Raw genomic sequence first — 17,098 nt, 5'->3', positions numbered from 1 at the left:
AAAAAAAAACCTAGTTCAGACTACAATTATATAAACATATATTGTAACCAAGTTTACGGCATATTTTTTGAAATAAAACTCAATTTAAATTAAATTTTTATTCAATGAGTTATTATATTTAATTATGTAAAGAACAACACACCTACTCTTTTGAATTCACTATTATAAGCTGGAAGTGTAGTTATAGTTATTTTTTATAATATTTTTTATTTAAAAATATATTAAAAATAATATTTTTTAATATCAGTAAATTATAATTTAAAATAAAAAAATAAAAATAAAATTAATTATTAAAAAATACTTTTTAGAACAAAAAAAACAGCTGTAACTATATTTTTTTTGAAAGACAGAACATCCGATAAAAAAATTCACACCTTCTGTCGTTTTCCCTCTTCATCTAGCCACCTCACCTAGATCATGCATCTTTCAATTACGCGGCACGCCGTTGGTGCATGCACCCCCGCTACACGTACACCTTCTTAATTTGCGTGTCAGCCTCTGATCTCCGTCGTCCCCACAAACCCATTGCTACAAGAAACGCACGCCTCCTCCCCTCCTCTCTCTCTCTCTCTCTCTATATATATATATATAGCCCATCTGGTCTTTTCACCGTTCTCATCAAAGAAACACACCCGCTAGCTATGGCAAGACTTGTGAAGTACTCAGCACCCTTGTTTGTTTTTCTGGTTCTCTACACGCTTCTTGTGTCAGGAGTGAGTGGAAACGGCGGGGGGATGGTTGGCGGGAGAGCCAAGGTGAGTGATGTGAAGACTAACAAGGAGATTCAGGAGCTGGGAAGGTTCTCCGTGAAGGAGTTCAACAACCACAGGAGCACATACCGGAAAGGTGGTGAAGTTGGAGAGCTGGTGTTCTCTGAAGTGGTGGAGGCAGAGACGCAGGTGGTGTCTGGGCTCAAGTATTATTTAAAGATTGAGGCTACCACACAGAGTGAAGAGAAGCTTATGTTTGATTCGGTGCTTGTGGTCAAGCCTTGGCTTCGATCCAAGGAGTTGCTTGCCTTCGAGCCTTCCATTGGACTGAGGGTAAGAAAATGAGAAACTAAAACGAAGATAATCAAGATCTTGAGGTGTTCAACTGTGATAATCAACTGTAACAACATGAGTTGAAGAGATTAAGTAATCTGATCTTTTGTCTTTGTTTTACGAGTCTGTATGTAATAACCATGTTCATATATGTAGACTGTGGGTGCTCAACAAATTTATATGAATAAATGAAATAATTATTTATAGCCTCTCTTCTTAATTTATCCATCTGTCTGTTCTTTCTTAAATAATTAACAAGGCATCTTAGCAGCATGCATCTCGGATTGGTCTGACCCGGTGAAATTCACTCGATCGCCTTTGTTTTAACCTATTTGTTCAAACAAATCTGGAGGGGAACGGTTAGTTGACATCTCTAATCTGTAACCCGGTTTTGCATTAAGTTCTAGGTAGTGTAGATCAAACGATGTTTTTAAAAAGTTCAAAAGTTTTTATTTTTATTAAATTTTAATGTGTTTTGTACCTTTTAAATTATTTTGATACAGTGATATTAAAAATAATTTTTAAAAAATAAAAAAATATTATTGATATGTATATTGGTATAAAAAAATATTTAAAAAAATAACCACTACCACACTGTCAAACACATTTTTATGCTCATTTTTAGTATTACAATTCAACCGTGTTTTTTCAAAATCTTACCAGCTAGCTTTTATATATTAATTTTAATAACAATTTTTAAAAATAAAATCATTATTTTAATAAATTTTAAAAAGTAAGAAACATGGTAAAAAAACAACTTCTGCAGAGAATATGTTCGTCTTTTTTTTTTTTTAAAAAAAAACATTTTAAAATAATCTCAAAATCATGTAACAAGGAAAAAAAAAGATGTATATTAAATTTAAAAAAATAAATTTATTTTATATTTTTTTTCTTCAATTAAATTCATTTCTATCTCTAAAATAGAGATATAGTTAGATATATATTTTTAACTTGTATTTGATTGAATTGGGTTGGATGTCATCCTCATCAATTGAATACCTATTAATACCTATCAAGTATATAATAAAATAAAAAAAGGTAAATAATATATAACTGATATCTTTATATTAATTATTTTAATGTATTTATAAATAAAAAATAATTAAAAAAATAATTTATACTACATTCTTAAATTACTAAAAAAAAAAAAACTCTTATGTTCTTGTCTTTAAAAGAAAAACACTCTAAGATAAACTCTATACTACGTAATAAGAAATAGAGATAGTTACAATAGAAAAATATGTTCTTGTCTTTAAGAAAAAAATGACATATATTAACTTTAAAATTATTTTTAAAATAAATTTATTTTATATTTGTTTTTAATTAAATATTGTTCTATCTCTTATATATATATATATATAATCATTGCTTATAATTGATTAAAATTAGTTGGATGTCCAATCGAGTACCTATCAAGTATATAATATATAAATGATATCTCTACATTGATTACTTTGGATTTTTTTAGCTGCATTTGGTTGAATTGAGTTGGATGTCTTTTTACTCGAATACCTATCCGAGTATCCCATTCGACTTGGATTTTTTTTATAAAAATTAAAAGAAAAAACATTTGTTAATTATAAGAAGGAAAGGGAACAAGGGAAAAGGAAGAAAAGAGAGAACTGCTGGTAAAACAATGCTACCGGCACTAGAACACTCCGATGCTAATACTGATCTGATGAGCCATACATATGTACTTTTAAGTCCCCCAAAGTTCAAATTTACACCGAGCACCATGGAGGATAACATTGTGACGGTGGTCAGAGTTCAACAAGCACTAATCTTTACTACAGCTAGTTCAGTGGGGAACCATGTTCTATAGCCAAAGGCTCTAACTGTCCTCGTTTACAGATGAGCAGCAAACAAATTGTGCCCAGTATGGTCTTCCCTTGACTTTTTTCTCCTCTCTCTTAATATCTGCAGGATGCCTTGCTGGAAGACTCCATGTTTTCTCTTCATCCTTGACAGGCTCACCCACAGGTTCTCGAGGAACCCGAATCGGGCTCAATGTTTTAGGTGAGGTGCCATTACTGTTAGCTGCAGGGTCAACTTTGTCAACTGGGATTTCCTTAGCATTTGGAGACTTGGATTTGGTTTCCATGTTTGCCTTACCCAAAAGGATTTTTGAAGGAGCATGCTGTGGGCTCTTCAAGGGAGGGTGTTCTTTCCCCGTGTTCCAGTTCGTGACCTTGGCCATAATCTTTTCATTCTTCTTTCTCCCCGGAGAATCGTTAACAACGTTAGTAATGGATGGAAACCAACCAGCTTGTACAGAAGCAGCTTTTGGCTGTTGAGGGTTCTGTGTTGTCTGGGCTTCAGATGCATCGGCTTTCTGGTCAATCCCATCTGTAGGTTCAACCAATGTCATGAAAGAAGGGGCCTCAAAAACATCTGATTTATTAGCATGTTCTGTCTCAGAAGCGGCTCTCAGCATCTTCAAGGTGGCTTTCTCTGCTTCTGATGACGCTTGGGAACCATTTGATGGCAAAGTCTCAGCATCAAGAATAGTCGGTATATCCGATTGGGTGGAAAGCACTATTCCAAGGATTAAAAATCACAAAATAGATTGAATTAATGAAAACAAGACAACTTGTTCTGTTAATGTATAAAAATAAAATACATATGCATATAACTAGTAGCATCATGGAAAGAATGGTTTGCAAACATGCTTACAACACATGTTATCAATGCTCAAGGAGTTCATCCTAATCAATTTTAACCAATAAAATGAAACAAGGTAGCAATTGTAACAAGTGTTTGTTTGGGAGCTATCATTTAAAACGCCTAACAAAATTAACTAATCTATGGTGATTCTATACAACAATTTATATTACGCAAATGCAAGATATTAGGGGGCTCTAGGTCCCAATTACTCCCTACATGTCACACCTACAAAAGGTAGAAAGATAGAGATGGTAGATCCAAATCCAAGGTAATCTGTTATTGAGTTAACTAAAACAAAATTGAATTGCAAACGTACCTGAAACGGAACCCCAATGAGCTTCCAAACTATCAGTTTGGCTACTTGAATCAACTGAAAAGTCAGTAGCAGATGCAACAACCGGTTGTGTAACTGAGTTATTATCACCTTCAACAGGCAAAAAGTTAGATGTGTTCCCAGATGCAACTGAAAAGTCAGTAGCAGATTCAGGTGTTGCTTTTGGCTCCCCCGGGAGATTTTCCTCCCCCAATCCAGGTACAGAATCACCCTCAGTTTCAATTTTAGACACATTGCATCTTTCTATTTTACCCTCTTCATGAGCATCAGCACTGACATCTCCAAGTACACTGTTCCTTCGATCAACTTGTTCGGAGGGAATACTAGCATGTCCAGAAGTTGGTATTCTGGTTTCTGCACAATTCTCCACGGCATTTCTTTTGTTTATATCATTTACAGCTATTTCGGAACTTTCAATTTTATCTTTATCATGATTACCAGTATCATCTAAGTTTGTCTGCCTGACTTCAGCATCTATTGGCACTACCAGGGTGTTAGTAACAGATATGGCGTTTATATCTTCTGCTTCATCAGGCAATTCTTCAACAATGAGCTGGCTGGCCACACCTCTGGGTTCAACATTATCATCTAAAACATGCAAATCTGATGTAGAGACTTTGGTGTCCTTGGCCAATGGCCTTGAATTAAAACCAGAAGGATTTTCCTTAGTGTCAGAATCCTTAACATTGTTAAATACCTCAGATGAATCCACATTTATAAGTTGGGGTAATTTCCCTCCTTCATGGTCTTTAAAACCTTTAACCATGTTCGCAGCATCGGCTACTACAGGAAAGTCATGGGGAACTATAAGCACATGCACATTTTCATCCCCTTCTCCCTTATTATCATAGACCTCTGTTGAATTGACATAATCAGTGAAGTCCATTTCTTGATCATCACCCCCCTTGGTATGTGCAGCATCAAAAGAAGAATCAACAGGTTCATCTGATTTAACTTCAGAGGAGAGATCATTTAAAGACATTCCAGAGGCTATAACATCTGCATGGCCTTCCTTCAATTTAAGGGATTCTGCAGTAGGCACAGGCTCTGAAGTTACATCCCCCATCTTCTGCAACTTGGATACCATCTCAGATGCTTCCCCTGCATCAAATTTAGTTCCTTCATATCCTTTTGCATCAGTCTCTGACAAATCCTTTCCAGCACCAATCTTCTTATTCTCTTGTGATGCATCTGTTTGTGTTTCAAGTTTGATGGGGATTGAGTCGCATGCAGAACCTTCATTATCATGGCTATACTCAAAGCCAGATTCTTCATCTCTGCAATCTATTAAAGGTCTAGTCATGAAGCCAATGGTAGAATTTGAATCATGATCTAGGGACTCTTGCGCTTTTCCAGACAGATTACATACTGGAGCTTCAGTACTTTGCATTTGGATGGTGTCAGCTGAATTGCTAGGAGGTGGGCCGGTAACTGCATTATTTCATAAAGTAACAATCTTCATACATAGACAACATGCTCGCTGATATAAATTTTAACAATCCTATATCCACAAATAATCTGTCTACCCCCTTTTTGGCAGGGGGGTATAGTGAGTCCATTGTTAAGTGACTGCGGGATATCAATTAATCCACACATGGAATTACTCGTGCACATACACTCAGAATCTCATTATTTTCCTTCCTCGGAAAAGAAAGGGTAAAAGCAAGAAATCATAATTGAGTTTCACAATCGTCTAAACCCATAGGTTTAAATAAATGTCATATAAACAGTTAATGACTGAAGCATCATACTCAAAACACACTGTAAATGCAAAATTATTCACATTCAAGGAAATACAAGATGATTTAAGTTTTCCCAGAATCTTCTTGAAAATCTATGATCAGAAGTGATGTTAAAAAAATTAAAATTGAGGTTCTGGGAATGAAAAAGGTGTTTGCCACAACTAAACTTTCTCAAGTACCCCACCTATCAATCCAAGATCTCAATTGAGGTTTTTGTCTTATGTCCACATAAATAATTCTACTTACCACCATATAGCACACGCTCCATGGATGCCTAGTGGCTTATTTGACCCAGTCCTACCCATCACTTAAAATGACTCCATCATACTTGAGAATGCACTCAGTGATGAGCTTAAACGATTATGAAATGAAGCCTCTTTAATAAAAAAAAATAGATCGAAGCATCTTTTACATGAGAGAGTCACAATAAATTACAGGACAACTCCCGACAAGCATTAAATATTGCAGCTATCCAAGGACAAATCAATCATGTTATACACTCAGATGCAGAAAAAACAGCTAAAATCAATAAATTATCTGGTCCCGTTGAAAGCTTACCATTAATCGAACCATCCTTGGATGTTTGAGCAGTGGCTTTATTGAACTCCAGGCCAATTTCCTCTTCTTTAACATCCCTAGTATGCTCTCCCGTCACCGAACTGTATCCACTTTCAGGAAATTCCGCAACAGCATCCTTAAAGACCTCGTCTTCTGATCTATTTGATATGTTCCCTACTCCGCCACTACCCTTCTCGTTACTACTTCTCTCCAAACCTTTTGGACCTTGCGCAGCCAAATTAACCAGTATTAGTTAAGAAAAAAAATGCAATGCTTCTCCCGATCAGAGACGAAGTGCGAATCTTTATTTCAATTTAACCTTGAGCAGTCTAAGGCTCCCTACAATGAAGTCAAGCATCCACAACAGTAAATCCATTCTCTTCCTAAGTTTTATGGGGAAAAAAAGACATAATTCTATAGCAAGAATTCTCACCAGGGGTTTCCGGTTCTTCATCAGAAACATTGTCATCATCAGAAAGAGCCGGGAGGGAAGTCTCCTCAGAGTCAACAACCTTGTATCCTTCAAGAGTTCCACATATCTTCTTGTGTGCACGCTTGCGTCTTGCACTTGGATGTGGTTTCGGAAAGGGCCACCCACATCTGTGACACACATGAACTCCATGACTCCCATGCCCTGCAAGTTTCAGCAAAAACCCACATCACCAAACATCCACAGGGACCAACCACCCCAAGACAACTTCACAAAATAAACAAAGAAAGTGAATTTCCACAGAATGTGAATAGAAAAAACACAACCCAGAAATCCTTTTCCACAGGAAAGCTGAAGAAACCCAATAAAAAAGAAACAACATTTAATACTAAAGAAAATGAAAACCCATGGAAATAAATAAAACAGAGAATCAAGAGGGTAAAATCAAGAATTGAACCTGGTGTTTGTGTATGATTCTTTCTGGGGTCTTGGCTATCCATTTTTCAAGTTGGAGAAAGAAAGTGTGAATACGTGTAGTAAGTAGTATACAAAGAAAGACAAAAGAGTTGACTATAGGCGAAAGCAGAGATTTTTATAAATAAGAAATAAATGTGTGTCCCTTTTATTTCTTTTAATAATAAAGATATTCTCGTAACAATCTTCAATAAGCTATTCGTCAATAAAAATATATATTTATATTTCAATACCAACGAACACACATTTATTAATAATGATAATAAATCATTCTTGGTTTACTCCACTTGACTCAATAAAATTCAAAGCTAGTTTTTTTTTTTTTTTTTTAGAATAATGCACAGCAGAAAGCATTCAATCAATAATGATTCAAAAATTGACTAAGCATCATGTTTGCAGCATCAAAGGGCTATGCAACAGCCAAACATGGCAGCAGGCCATCTTATAAACAAGAAATTGGAATAGCCTATTCACGCACTGCCTAGGAAAAAACCTTAGCAGCAACAAGGGCTCGTGTACAAGATTGTTGAAATAATGATCATCTTTCAGCTGTCACGTCCATCTTCCTTGTTCGAGAAGTAAACATTTCAGCTATATCTGCTGCTGTGCTACATTCCTCTGGATTTCTGTCTGGTTCGGAGCGAGTAAATCTTGGGAATCCGTCTGAGATGCCATGAGATTGATGAACGAAACCTACAGCAGCTTAGTGAACAGGTGAAATTGTAAAGTCAGCACCTCTTACTTCCCAAACAAATTCCGGAGAAAACCACATCTCCGGCACATCCACCGTTCGATAGTATGGCGGCTTTCTGGCCAAGATCCTGTCTCCGGAGAAGAATTCTTTCATCTCTATATAAAAAGCATATGAAAACACAGACATGACACGACACACACTTTGGAAGGCCCAAAAATAGTTCCAATCACTATATACACACACCTTTGTTATCTCCTGACACAAACTATCCTTTATTTTCATGGCTTCGTTTCGCTCTTCTTTTTCATTTCTCTCTTTCTTCTTCTCTCCACCATCTCCACCACCACTTTAAAAACAAACTAGAACACCCCCACAAAACAATAATATGATGAAATAATACGATGAAGGCAGTTTTCTTGAGCCAAAAACCGAAGTTTTTGTTAAAAAGGAAGAAGAAGAAAGATATAGTACGTTGTAGGTTTATATATATATACATATGAGTATTCGAACAGCTTGCATGTATTTCAACTAATTTTATGAATTTTAAAATTAACGATTATGCATGTAAACTTTAAATGATTATCATATTAACAATCATAGAACTCGAACCTAGATTATAAAAAAAACAAATTTCTTGATCTTAAATTCTTATTAGTGAAACATCTATTAGATAATTAAAATTATATATTTTTAAATAGAAAAGAAATAGCTTGTAACTATTCATAATTTTATGCCAGCAGAAAAAAAAAAAAAAAAAAAAAAAGAAGAGAGAGAGACACTGATAAATTACAATAACAAGAAAAATCATAAATATCAGTATTTTAATCGTAATGTAAGATCATGAGACTCCCTAATTTAATGAAAATGTATATTTTTTTTCATAATATTTGACATCACTTTTTTCAAGAATTTTAGGCTTCGCTTGTCCAAAAAATTATCGAATGTAAAATCGTAATTATTAAGCTAAATGATATTGGTTTATGGCTAATTAACTTGGGGTCTAGTCTAATATTTTATTTTAAATTCTTTTAAATATTGATTGGGTTAAATTTGAGTATCTAATGATGATTAAATTTGAATGAGATTTAGATGGGTTAATTTTTTTTTAAAAATAATTTTTTTATTTAAAATAAAATCAATATATTTTCATAATTTATTATTGTAATTTGAAAAAGAAATTAAATTATATATTTTTTTAAATAAATTCAACTTTTGAAGTTGTATTTAGTTCATAGCCACAGCACAATGTTGATATATGATGTTTCATTAAATAATATATATTTATATATTCTTATGTTAAAACTATACAAAAAGTTTTTTTTAAAAATAATTTAATATTTTTAGATAAAACAAAAAAAAAACAATTTAAAAAGAAAAACGACAACCACACCTAAAACCCAGCAGCAGAACCCCCTATCTCTCTGAAATTTCTGCTTTCATAAACCCTCCTTGTTTTCCCCTCTTCTCTCTCAAATTCTCCAGAGAAAATCATGAACTTCCTCCCTAAGTCCAACGACCAACAAATTTTCCCAGCATCCAAACAAGCCCCGCAAATTGACCTCCACCATGCCTTTACCACTCTCCAAGACCACTGCTCTACATTTCTCCAAAACCTCTCTCACCAATTCCCTCTCTTCAATCCCAACTTCCAAACCCACGCAAAACAATCACTCGACACTCTTATCTCACGCCTCAACCCCAACTCTCCCTTGTCCTCCAAGAACCCATTATGGGCTCGAATTCCTCACGAGCCCGTTAGTCAGCCAGGCACTTCCATGTCAACTGAAACCATTGAAGAGAGACTGGCTGGCGTGCCTGTATATGCTTTGAGTAATTCCAATGAAGAATTCGTGTTGGTTTCTGGGCTTTCAACGGGGAAGTCTCTTGGGTTGTTTTGTTTCAAACAGGAGGATGCAGAGGCACTCCTTGAGCAGATGAAGAGCATGGACCCTGGAATGAGAAAAGGCGGCTCAAAAGTTGTTCCTGTTGCGTTAAACAAGGTGGGTTTCTTCTGTTTTGTGTTTTTTTTTGCCTCTTCTGTTCAATTTGTCGTTTTTTTCTTCTTCTTTCCTTCTAATTCTGTGAGCTTTTGCAGGTTTTTCAGTTAAAAGTTGATGGGGTGGCCTTTAGGTTGATACCGGAACCTTCACAAGTCAAGAATGCACTTATGGTGAGTGTTCTGTAAAATTTGTTCCACTTTACTTCTGCTTGGATTTTGCTTAATGAGAAGAAAGCTCTAGTATGTGCTGTAAAACTTTAATTTCCAGCATTTCAGCACTTTTGCTACCATCTTGATCGTAACCTGTCGATGTTTGCATGTCTGTAAGCAAACTAGTGATAATCAGCTTTTTTTATTATGCATTCTAGGAGAAAAAAGTTTAGAAATTAGTTTTACTTAATCATGTGTTTTGTTTCTTGTAAACCTAGCCTTCTTAAGTGTTTTTCTTATTTAGAAATCTTAGCATAGCTACCATAAACATTGCACCTCTTTGCATCACAGTTTAGGTCACATGACCCAGGTTGTGGTGGGCATGGAACGGACAGTTGAAATTTAGGTACCAATTAAATTTTATTTTATTTTATTAAAATAAAATAAAGATGAACAAGCATTGCCTGCCCCTAAATGAGGTAGATCTAAACTCGAGTATACATTTTGAAGGCTGAAGTCACTTGGTATAATTGATTCATTTGAATTAATAATTTTGTTCATTAAAATATTTTTTTAATAGGAGTATGCTATAATTAGCAGAATTAACCAGTCTGATGAACTTGAATTTGTTTATCCATAGAACACTTGGAGTAAGTGTAGTATTCCACAATTTCAAATTGGGATCATCTTTACCAGGTGCTCACTTTAAGATGATGTACTTCCTTGTCAAATCTCAATGCATATGTTTTATATTCATGCAAGTGCATACCAAACAAAAGTATTTAATAATCCACGTTATTTATCCTGATATTTTTTTCAAGGATAAAAGCATGTTATCATATGATCTTTATTTGCGGAGTGCATTTGTTTTTCATATAATATTTTGCAAGAATTTATATATTTGCATTTTTCAGTGTCTGGTGAGGAATGAAAATCAGTTAACTGATACTACTTCAATAGACAGCTTGAAAACATAGTTTATTTTTGGTAAATATTTTACCTCATGAAGATGGAGAAATATTTTTACAAAGAACTATCAGCTCACTATCTCTCCTAGCATCGCAACTGCCGCCGCACCACTGTCATTGCAGACTTCGTTTCATTATCTCATCAAACCACCACAATCTTATCACTATTGCTACCACCACCATCTTATCACCATTATCAGTCCACTACCCACTATTATCACTTTGTTATTTATATCTTTACTATAGCCCACCTTCTCTGCTTCCACCACCATCATCTTATTACCAGCATACAATCACCACCATGAGTATTATTACCCAGTTGACCATCATACCCAAATTTGAATATGCAAAACAAACAGACCTTCATTTGAACACTTCTTTTCTGTGTGCGCTATTCATGAAATCTATAATTACCAACTTACTCTACTCTTTTAATTTTTCTTATAAATGAGGGGTCTCTGTTTGTGTAAATGCACTTATTGATTGTATTGTGCTTATTTTGTTGTAGGAAAGAGGGCGAGCTGGTTTATCTGATGATTGCTTCTCTGGGGTTCCAGTTTTCCAGGTTCCAAGGACATAACCTGTCTTCTCATAAGTGTTCTCCTTCTGATATATTGATTATTTGGATAACTATGATGCTGCATAAAAAAGTTGGGATTGTGATCAAGTGAATAATTATATCGAGTAAATGATAAATGAATTGTTGTTGAGGAAACTGAATCAATTTTGGGAATGAACAACTCATGCCATGCATTAACTGCATTGCATCCTTCATAGGGTAAGAATCCAGTAACTAACTTCGTCCTTGTACTACTTGCAACTAGTTTCTTATGGTTAGAATTAGATGAAGTAAAGTAGATTGCTCTGGGCCTGATAACTTAGTTCTGTAAATATCTGATGTTTTCATGGCAAGGTAACAGTACCAGTATATTTCCTATCTTTACTTTAAAGCTTTCTTGATTACAATCTAGCAAGTACATGATCATATTTGCTAGCCATTTCTTTCAGTTTTCCTCAGTTGAGACTGAAGATATTGAACTAAATCATCGGTGAAATATACATTTGTTTGTCAACTTGCCACAGTTAGCAGGTTTCATTTTGAGATTGATGAGTCCATGGAGTAACAATAATGAATACCCGTAGAGTGTTGTGTGAGCATTCTATTGGCATTTGCATGATCACATAAATAATGGCTTTCACCTCTGGAGTTTGGTATCCATTTGCCACAGAGGTTTTCCACACTTTCAGACGGGGAAATGGGTCTGTTGAGGTTTGCAAAATTGAAAAATCGTAATTTGCTTGTCCTGATATCCCTCTTTACTCTTTGTGACACGATTTATTCTTTTTTGTTCCTTTTGTTTCTATATAGTTTTTTTTTATCCTAGTAGATTTGAATCTGGTCAATGCTTGGTCAAGCCTGGAGTTGCCATGAGTTGGCTTTTGCTCTTCCTCCACCATGGCTTGTTAGAAGATTACTTTCTCTTTTTTTTCTCTCTTTTCATTGAACTTACCTTTGGTCATTGAACATAAGCATTCTTTCATATTTCTTTCAGAGATTTCTGAACTTTAAAAGTTTGAATCATTTAAATATTTTATTTTCAGTCAAGGAGTTTGGTATTGAAAAGTCAAAACAGAAGCTATCGTCCAGTATTTTTTAGAAAGGTTAGTAAAGAAGATGACCTTATTATTATTGACTACTATTCTGGTTAATTATGCAGTGGTTTCATTTTTCTTGCCCTTGTTGTTTTTCTAGGAGGATTTAGAAAAATCACTTTTAAGAGCATCCCGTGAGCAGCATAAAGTAAATCCTGCCTTCAAGGAGGGGGATATTGAGGTATTGCTTTTTTAGCCATCTTTTATTACCATCGTTCATTTTCTTAGCTGCTTTTACTCGTATTATCAACTATGTTTTGTAGGTTGCTGTTTTCGAAGAGATAATTAAGTGTATGAAGGTATGTTGACTTAGCTAGTAAAACCGGCATGATACTAATTTTTCATTTTCAAGCTGCGGGTGATCATATAGAATATAAGGAACATAGGAGCTTCAATAACATTCTTTCTCATTTATTTGGGATGATTTCATCCACATTTTTGTTACAGCAATTCTTTTTGCCTATCTTCTGGAAATATAATAGGGAAGATTTTAAATTCTGAGGCTAAAATGACGAGAAATAAAATTTTGCAGGAGGGTTCTGCTACAACTTGGGATGATGTTGTCTTCATCCCTCCTGGTTTTGATGTTTCAACTACTCCTGCCAAGCAATAGGCGGCTGCAGATGTAGGTGATGGTTCTCTTGTTGGTTAATTATCTTAAAGTTATACAGCCATGCATTCAGACTTTAAAATATGCGGTTTCGATTAACTTGTTTTTGTTCATCTTTCATCTTTCTTTTGTTTCCAGTGTAATCATGTTTTACAACTTGGTGCAGACTGATGTATTCTTCTGCTGTGTGTTGAATCTAATTTGGTTGAATGAGGCATTTGAACTCCAAATGTAATGAGTCTTAGCAAATGAAAAAAGGGTGGATATGAAAATTCTAAGCACTAGCGGTAGCTTTCCTCTTTTCATATTCAAGTAGGAGCCCCTTTTGAGTTAGTAACTCGTATCTATATCAGTTAGTAACTCGATGGGGTGGCAGCTGAAACTTTAGGTCTTAATCTCGTTACACAAATGCGACAATATCGCCATCAAACAGACCTGATATGGGAATGAATCTCCAAAATCCAGCTTCCAGGGCACTTGCCATCGGACATGGGAGTCTCTCCTTGGAGGTAGAATCTTATCTTTCATCCTACCAATTCAACACAAATCTTTGCCAAGTATTTTCTTCTATTGTGGCTGTCACATAAGAAACTCGATCACGCCATTGAATTGAATGTTTAGACTCAAGATTGGTCAATTTAATTCTAGAAACAAGAAAAAACTAAAGTGATTACAATGGATTTCCAGAACCATCGCTATGATTTATCTTAAATTGTATTATCCACCTGTTCAGTTTTTATTACTGTTGTGCTTTTGAGATAAAGGAGCTCCATCATGGCAAATATAACAAAGAATACTTCGTGTTTTTCAGACTCAGAGTCCGTTTGTTAACAAGATTGCATCTGTGTTTTGTTTAAAACACAGATGCAACTTGTTTGGTTAAGAAAAAAAATACAATTTATTGAATATGAGTCCCATATAATTTTGCGTTCAAGATGTAGGGAAAGAAAAAGCAGTCAAATGCTGCTTCTTGCACATTGTTCATGCTAATTAATTAGCATAAATAGTATAGCATACATTGTTCAATGCTACACTGCATGAACAGTGTATGTTACATTGTTGATGCTAATTAATTAGTGTGAACAGTGTAGCCAACTCTATTATTCCGATCTAACCGATTCCGATTTAAAACTTCAAATGGATTGAACCAGGTCCGACTTAATAAAATAAAAATTGTTTTTTATTTTTTAATTGTGTTTTATTTAAAAAAACTAGTGCTTAATATTATTCAATGGCACTACATAAATTAGACAGAGATCACTTGATGATGTAGTATTTGCATAATTTAATTGCAATCCTAATTTTGTCCAAAAGCATTATTAATTAATCACATTAAATTACTTTTTGTTTAACCTCAATTTCAACCACAGTTTTAATTAAATATACATAAATATCAAATCAACCTTAACCAAAAGTACTTTTTATAAAACAATTTTTTTCAAACCACAATAGCTACCAAAATACCAAACACACTTAATTAATTACCATGTCAATCTAAAGTTTATCATTTTAAATGTTATATCAGATTAAAAAAGTTCTTTAAACTTACCATGTTTTGTCTCACCTTGATTCTACCATGTCAATAAGGGCACAGGTTAATAGGTCATATGGATTTGAGAAGGCTAATATTTAAAACAATTTTGAAGTGAAACTTGGCCTACGAGCTACAATTATGCCATGTAGCCCTAAACAAGACACACAGGAGGTAAAAAAAAAAAAAAAAAACACAACAGGATTGCACATTTCCAGTTCAATAAGTAAGATTTCTATGGAGTTTTATGTACCAGTTCAAAGCAGTGAGAAGGATTCCAGGCATAACAACAGAAGGTTGGCAAAGAGTTGTTGGAGCGTTATTAATGGGGGAGACTTTTCATGCTGTAAATCTTGATTCTATCTGCATAGTTGCTGAAATAATCATCTCAGATTCTTGAATAGCTAGGTTTGAAAGATATGTATCGTTTGAAACGGGCATTAGCCTCCAAAATCCTGCTCTCAGATGGGATCTTGGTGTTCCTACAAGCTACCCATACTTTCTTCGTATCATCTCCAACACAAAATACTATTTTAAAAAACTAAATTAATAAAATAATATTTTGAATAATATAAATATAGTTTTTTTTACCATATTTTATTCTAATGAAAAAAAGCTATTTGAAGAGCCATTTATATTGGAGTTGAAAAAATAAGTGTTTTATTATTTTTTTAATAAATTTGATGTTATTTTTTTTTCCACGTGGCTATATTTAATTGGTTTGTTTTTTTAGTGGCCTCACTTTGTTGATTTTGGCTCTTTAAAGAGATATGTAAAAATAGTATTTGTGGGAGAAAAAAGACATTTTAATATTTTATTTGATTTTCTCTTAGAATATGCAAAACAATCAAAAAAAAAAATACTAAAATATTAATTTTTTATTTTTAGCTTTCTATTTAGCTTGTTCGCGGGAAATGCTCTTAGGGCTCACAGATTTTTTAGAGGAAATGATGTGACGGATTTCCTGTGCCCTACGGTGCCCGAAGTTTCTTCATAAAATCTCAATAGCTTGGGCCCTACGTATTCTCTCTAGACTCATTATTTGAACCCACCGTTTTGGACGTGCTTCAAAACAAATTGACATTATTTTATTATTTTTGAAATTGTGGTCTTCATAGTTACGATTTAAATGAAAATTAAGTAACTTTTGAAGTTATTTTATCATATAAAAACATATTTAATTACACCATACTATAATGTAGAACGAAGTTTTAGAACAAAAAGATCATAAAAACTAGAGCATGACCTTCTTTTAAATGAAAAATATCAATTTAAAACATTTTCTTTTTTCTTTTTTCTTTTTTCTTTTTTCTAACACAAATAAAGAATCATCATCTTCTAGGGCTAGCTGGCTTAATGAGCATTTCAATTCAAACATGAAAATTGACAAGGTTTAGCACAAGTGATTAGAACTTGTTCAAAGATACACAAAGGCACTAATTGAGTTCAGATTGTGTTCATTTAGCCTCGTACCTTAGTGAACAATTCACATTAGATTGTTTTTGAGGATTATATATATATATATATATATATATATATATATATAGAAGCATGAGAATTGCTAAAACCATGATGATGATGATAGCGGGAAAAATTTTTATAATACTCGAGTTATAACTAATAATACTTACAATATGAGAAATAAACACATAAAAAAAAGAAATAAATTTAAAAAATCACATATAATTCCACCCAAAAAAAGAAGAAGAAGAATTTATCTGATTTTCTTCTATCCATTATAGCTTGTTTGGCAGTATGGTTGCGGTTACTTTTAAATAACTTTTTGTACCAAAATGCATATCAATGATGTTTTGTTTTAAAAAAAAATTATTTTAATATCAACACATCAAAAAAATTTGAAAACACTAAAAATATATTAATTTAAAATTAATAAAAAAAATAAATTTTTTTAAAAGTACTTTTTAAAATACAAATATAAAAAGTAATATGAAAAGAAGAAATAGTTGTAATTTTAATATCATAGAATTTCTAAATGATAAGGGGGGTGTTCATTGATTCAAACAATGGTATGATTTAACACCAACTACTATGATATATAAAATAATTACTTTTGATATTATATGTGAAAGGGAAAGAAAATTCAAGCTCTACACGTGAATTATATTAATGTGAAATCTTCTTCGTTTCATCACCCATATTATCAACATCAAATCTATTTTCAGTGGGCCTATTCCTTTTTTCTTTTTTTTTTGTTTGCTGTTCTTTCGAGCAATTATATTTGACCAAT

The 17,098-nt window shown here is 33.7% G+C and overlaps 3 protein-coding genes across 5 annotated transcripts; 2 read left to right on the top strand and 1 right to left on the bottom strand.

Annotated features, from left to right (window-relative positions):
- The first annotated feature begins 351 nt into the window (after positions 1-351).
- LOC118043771 (cysteine proteinase inhibitor 2) lies at positions 352-1,249 on the top strand. Its single transcript, XM_035051845.2, has one exon. It carries the CDS (start codon positions 453-455, stop codon positions 1,053-1,055), a length of 603 nt encoding a protein of 200 aa, XP_034907736.1. The 5' UTR covers positions 352-452; the 3' UTR covers positions 1,056-1,249.
- Positions 1,250-2,672: 1,423 nt separating this feature from the next.
- On the bottom strand, positions 2,673-7,383 carry LOC118043761 (uncharacterized). Its single transcript, XM_035051835.2, has 5 exons — positions 7,229-7,383; positions 6,775-6,975; positions 6,342-6,566; positions 4,024-5,472; positions 2,673-3,578 (listed from the first exon to the last, which is right to left on the bottom strand). Exons 1-5 carry the CDS (start codon positions 7,269-7,271, stop codon positions 2,875-2,877), a joined length of 2,622 nt encoding a protein of 873 aa, XP_034907726.1. The 5' UTR covers positions 7,272-7,383; the 3' UTR covers positions 2,673-2,874.
- Positions 7,384-9,324: 1,941 nt separating this feature from the next.
- On the top strand, positions 9,325-13,600 carry LOC118043749 (protein TIC 22-like, chloroplastic). 3 transcript variants are annotated; one of them, XM_035051815.2, is made up of 8 exons: positions 9,325-9,939; positions 10,035-10,109; positions 11,565-11,621; positions 12,659-12,718; positions 12,810-12,890; positions 12,973-13,008; positions 13,242-13,334; positions 13,458-13,600. In XM_035051815.2, the coding sequence occupies exons 1-7, from the start codon at positions 9,430-9,432 to the stop codon at positions 13,320-13,322; spliced, it is 900 nt and encodes a 299-aa protein (XP_034907706.1). In that variant the 5' UTR covers positions 9,325-9,429; the 3' UTR covers positions 13,323-13,334; positions 13,458-13,600. The 3 variants fall into 3 exon arrangements, with proteins under 3 accessions (XP_034907706.1, XP_034907713.1, XP_073263422.1); XM_035051822.2 differs by having other exon boundaries at positions 13,242-13,338; XM_073407321.1 differs by having other exon boundaries at positions 13,242-13,600.
- The last annotated feature ends 3,498 nt before the right edge of the window (positions 13,601-17,098 follow it).

The sequence above is a fragment of the Populus alba genome, chromosome 2, assembly GCF_005239225.2.
Source record: "Populus alba chromosome 2, ASM523922v2, whole genome shotgun sequence".
NCBI classification, from domain to species: Eukaryota; Viridiplantae; Streptophyta; class Magnoliopsida; order Malpighiales; family Salicaceae; genus Populus; species Populus alba.
This window is presented reverse-complemented; position numbering and strand designations above follow the sequence as displayed.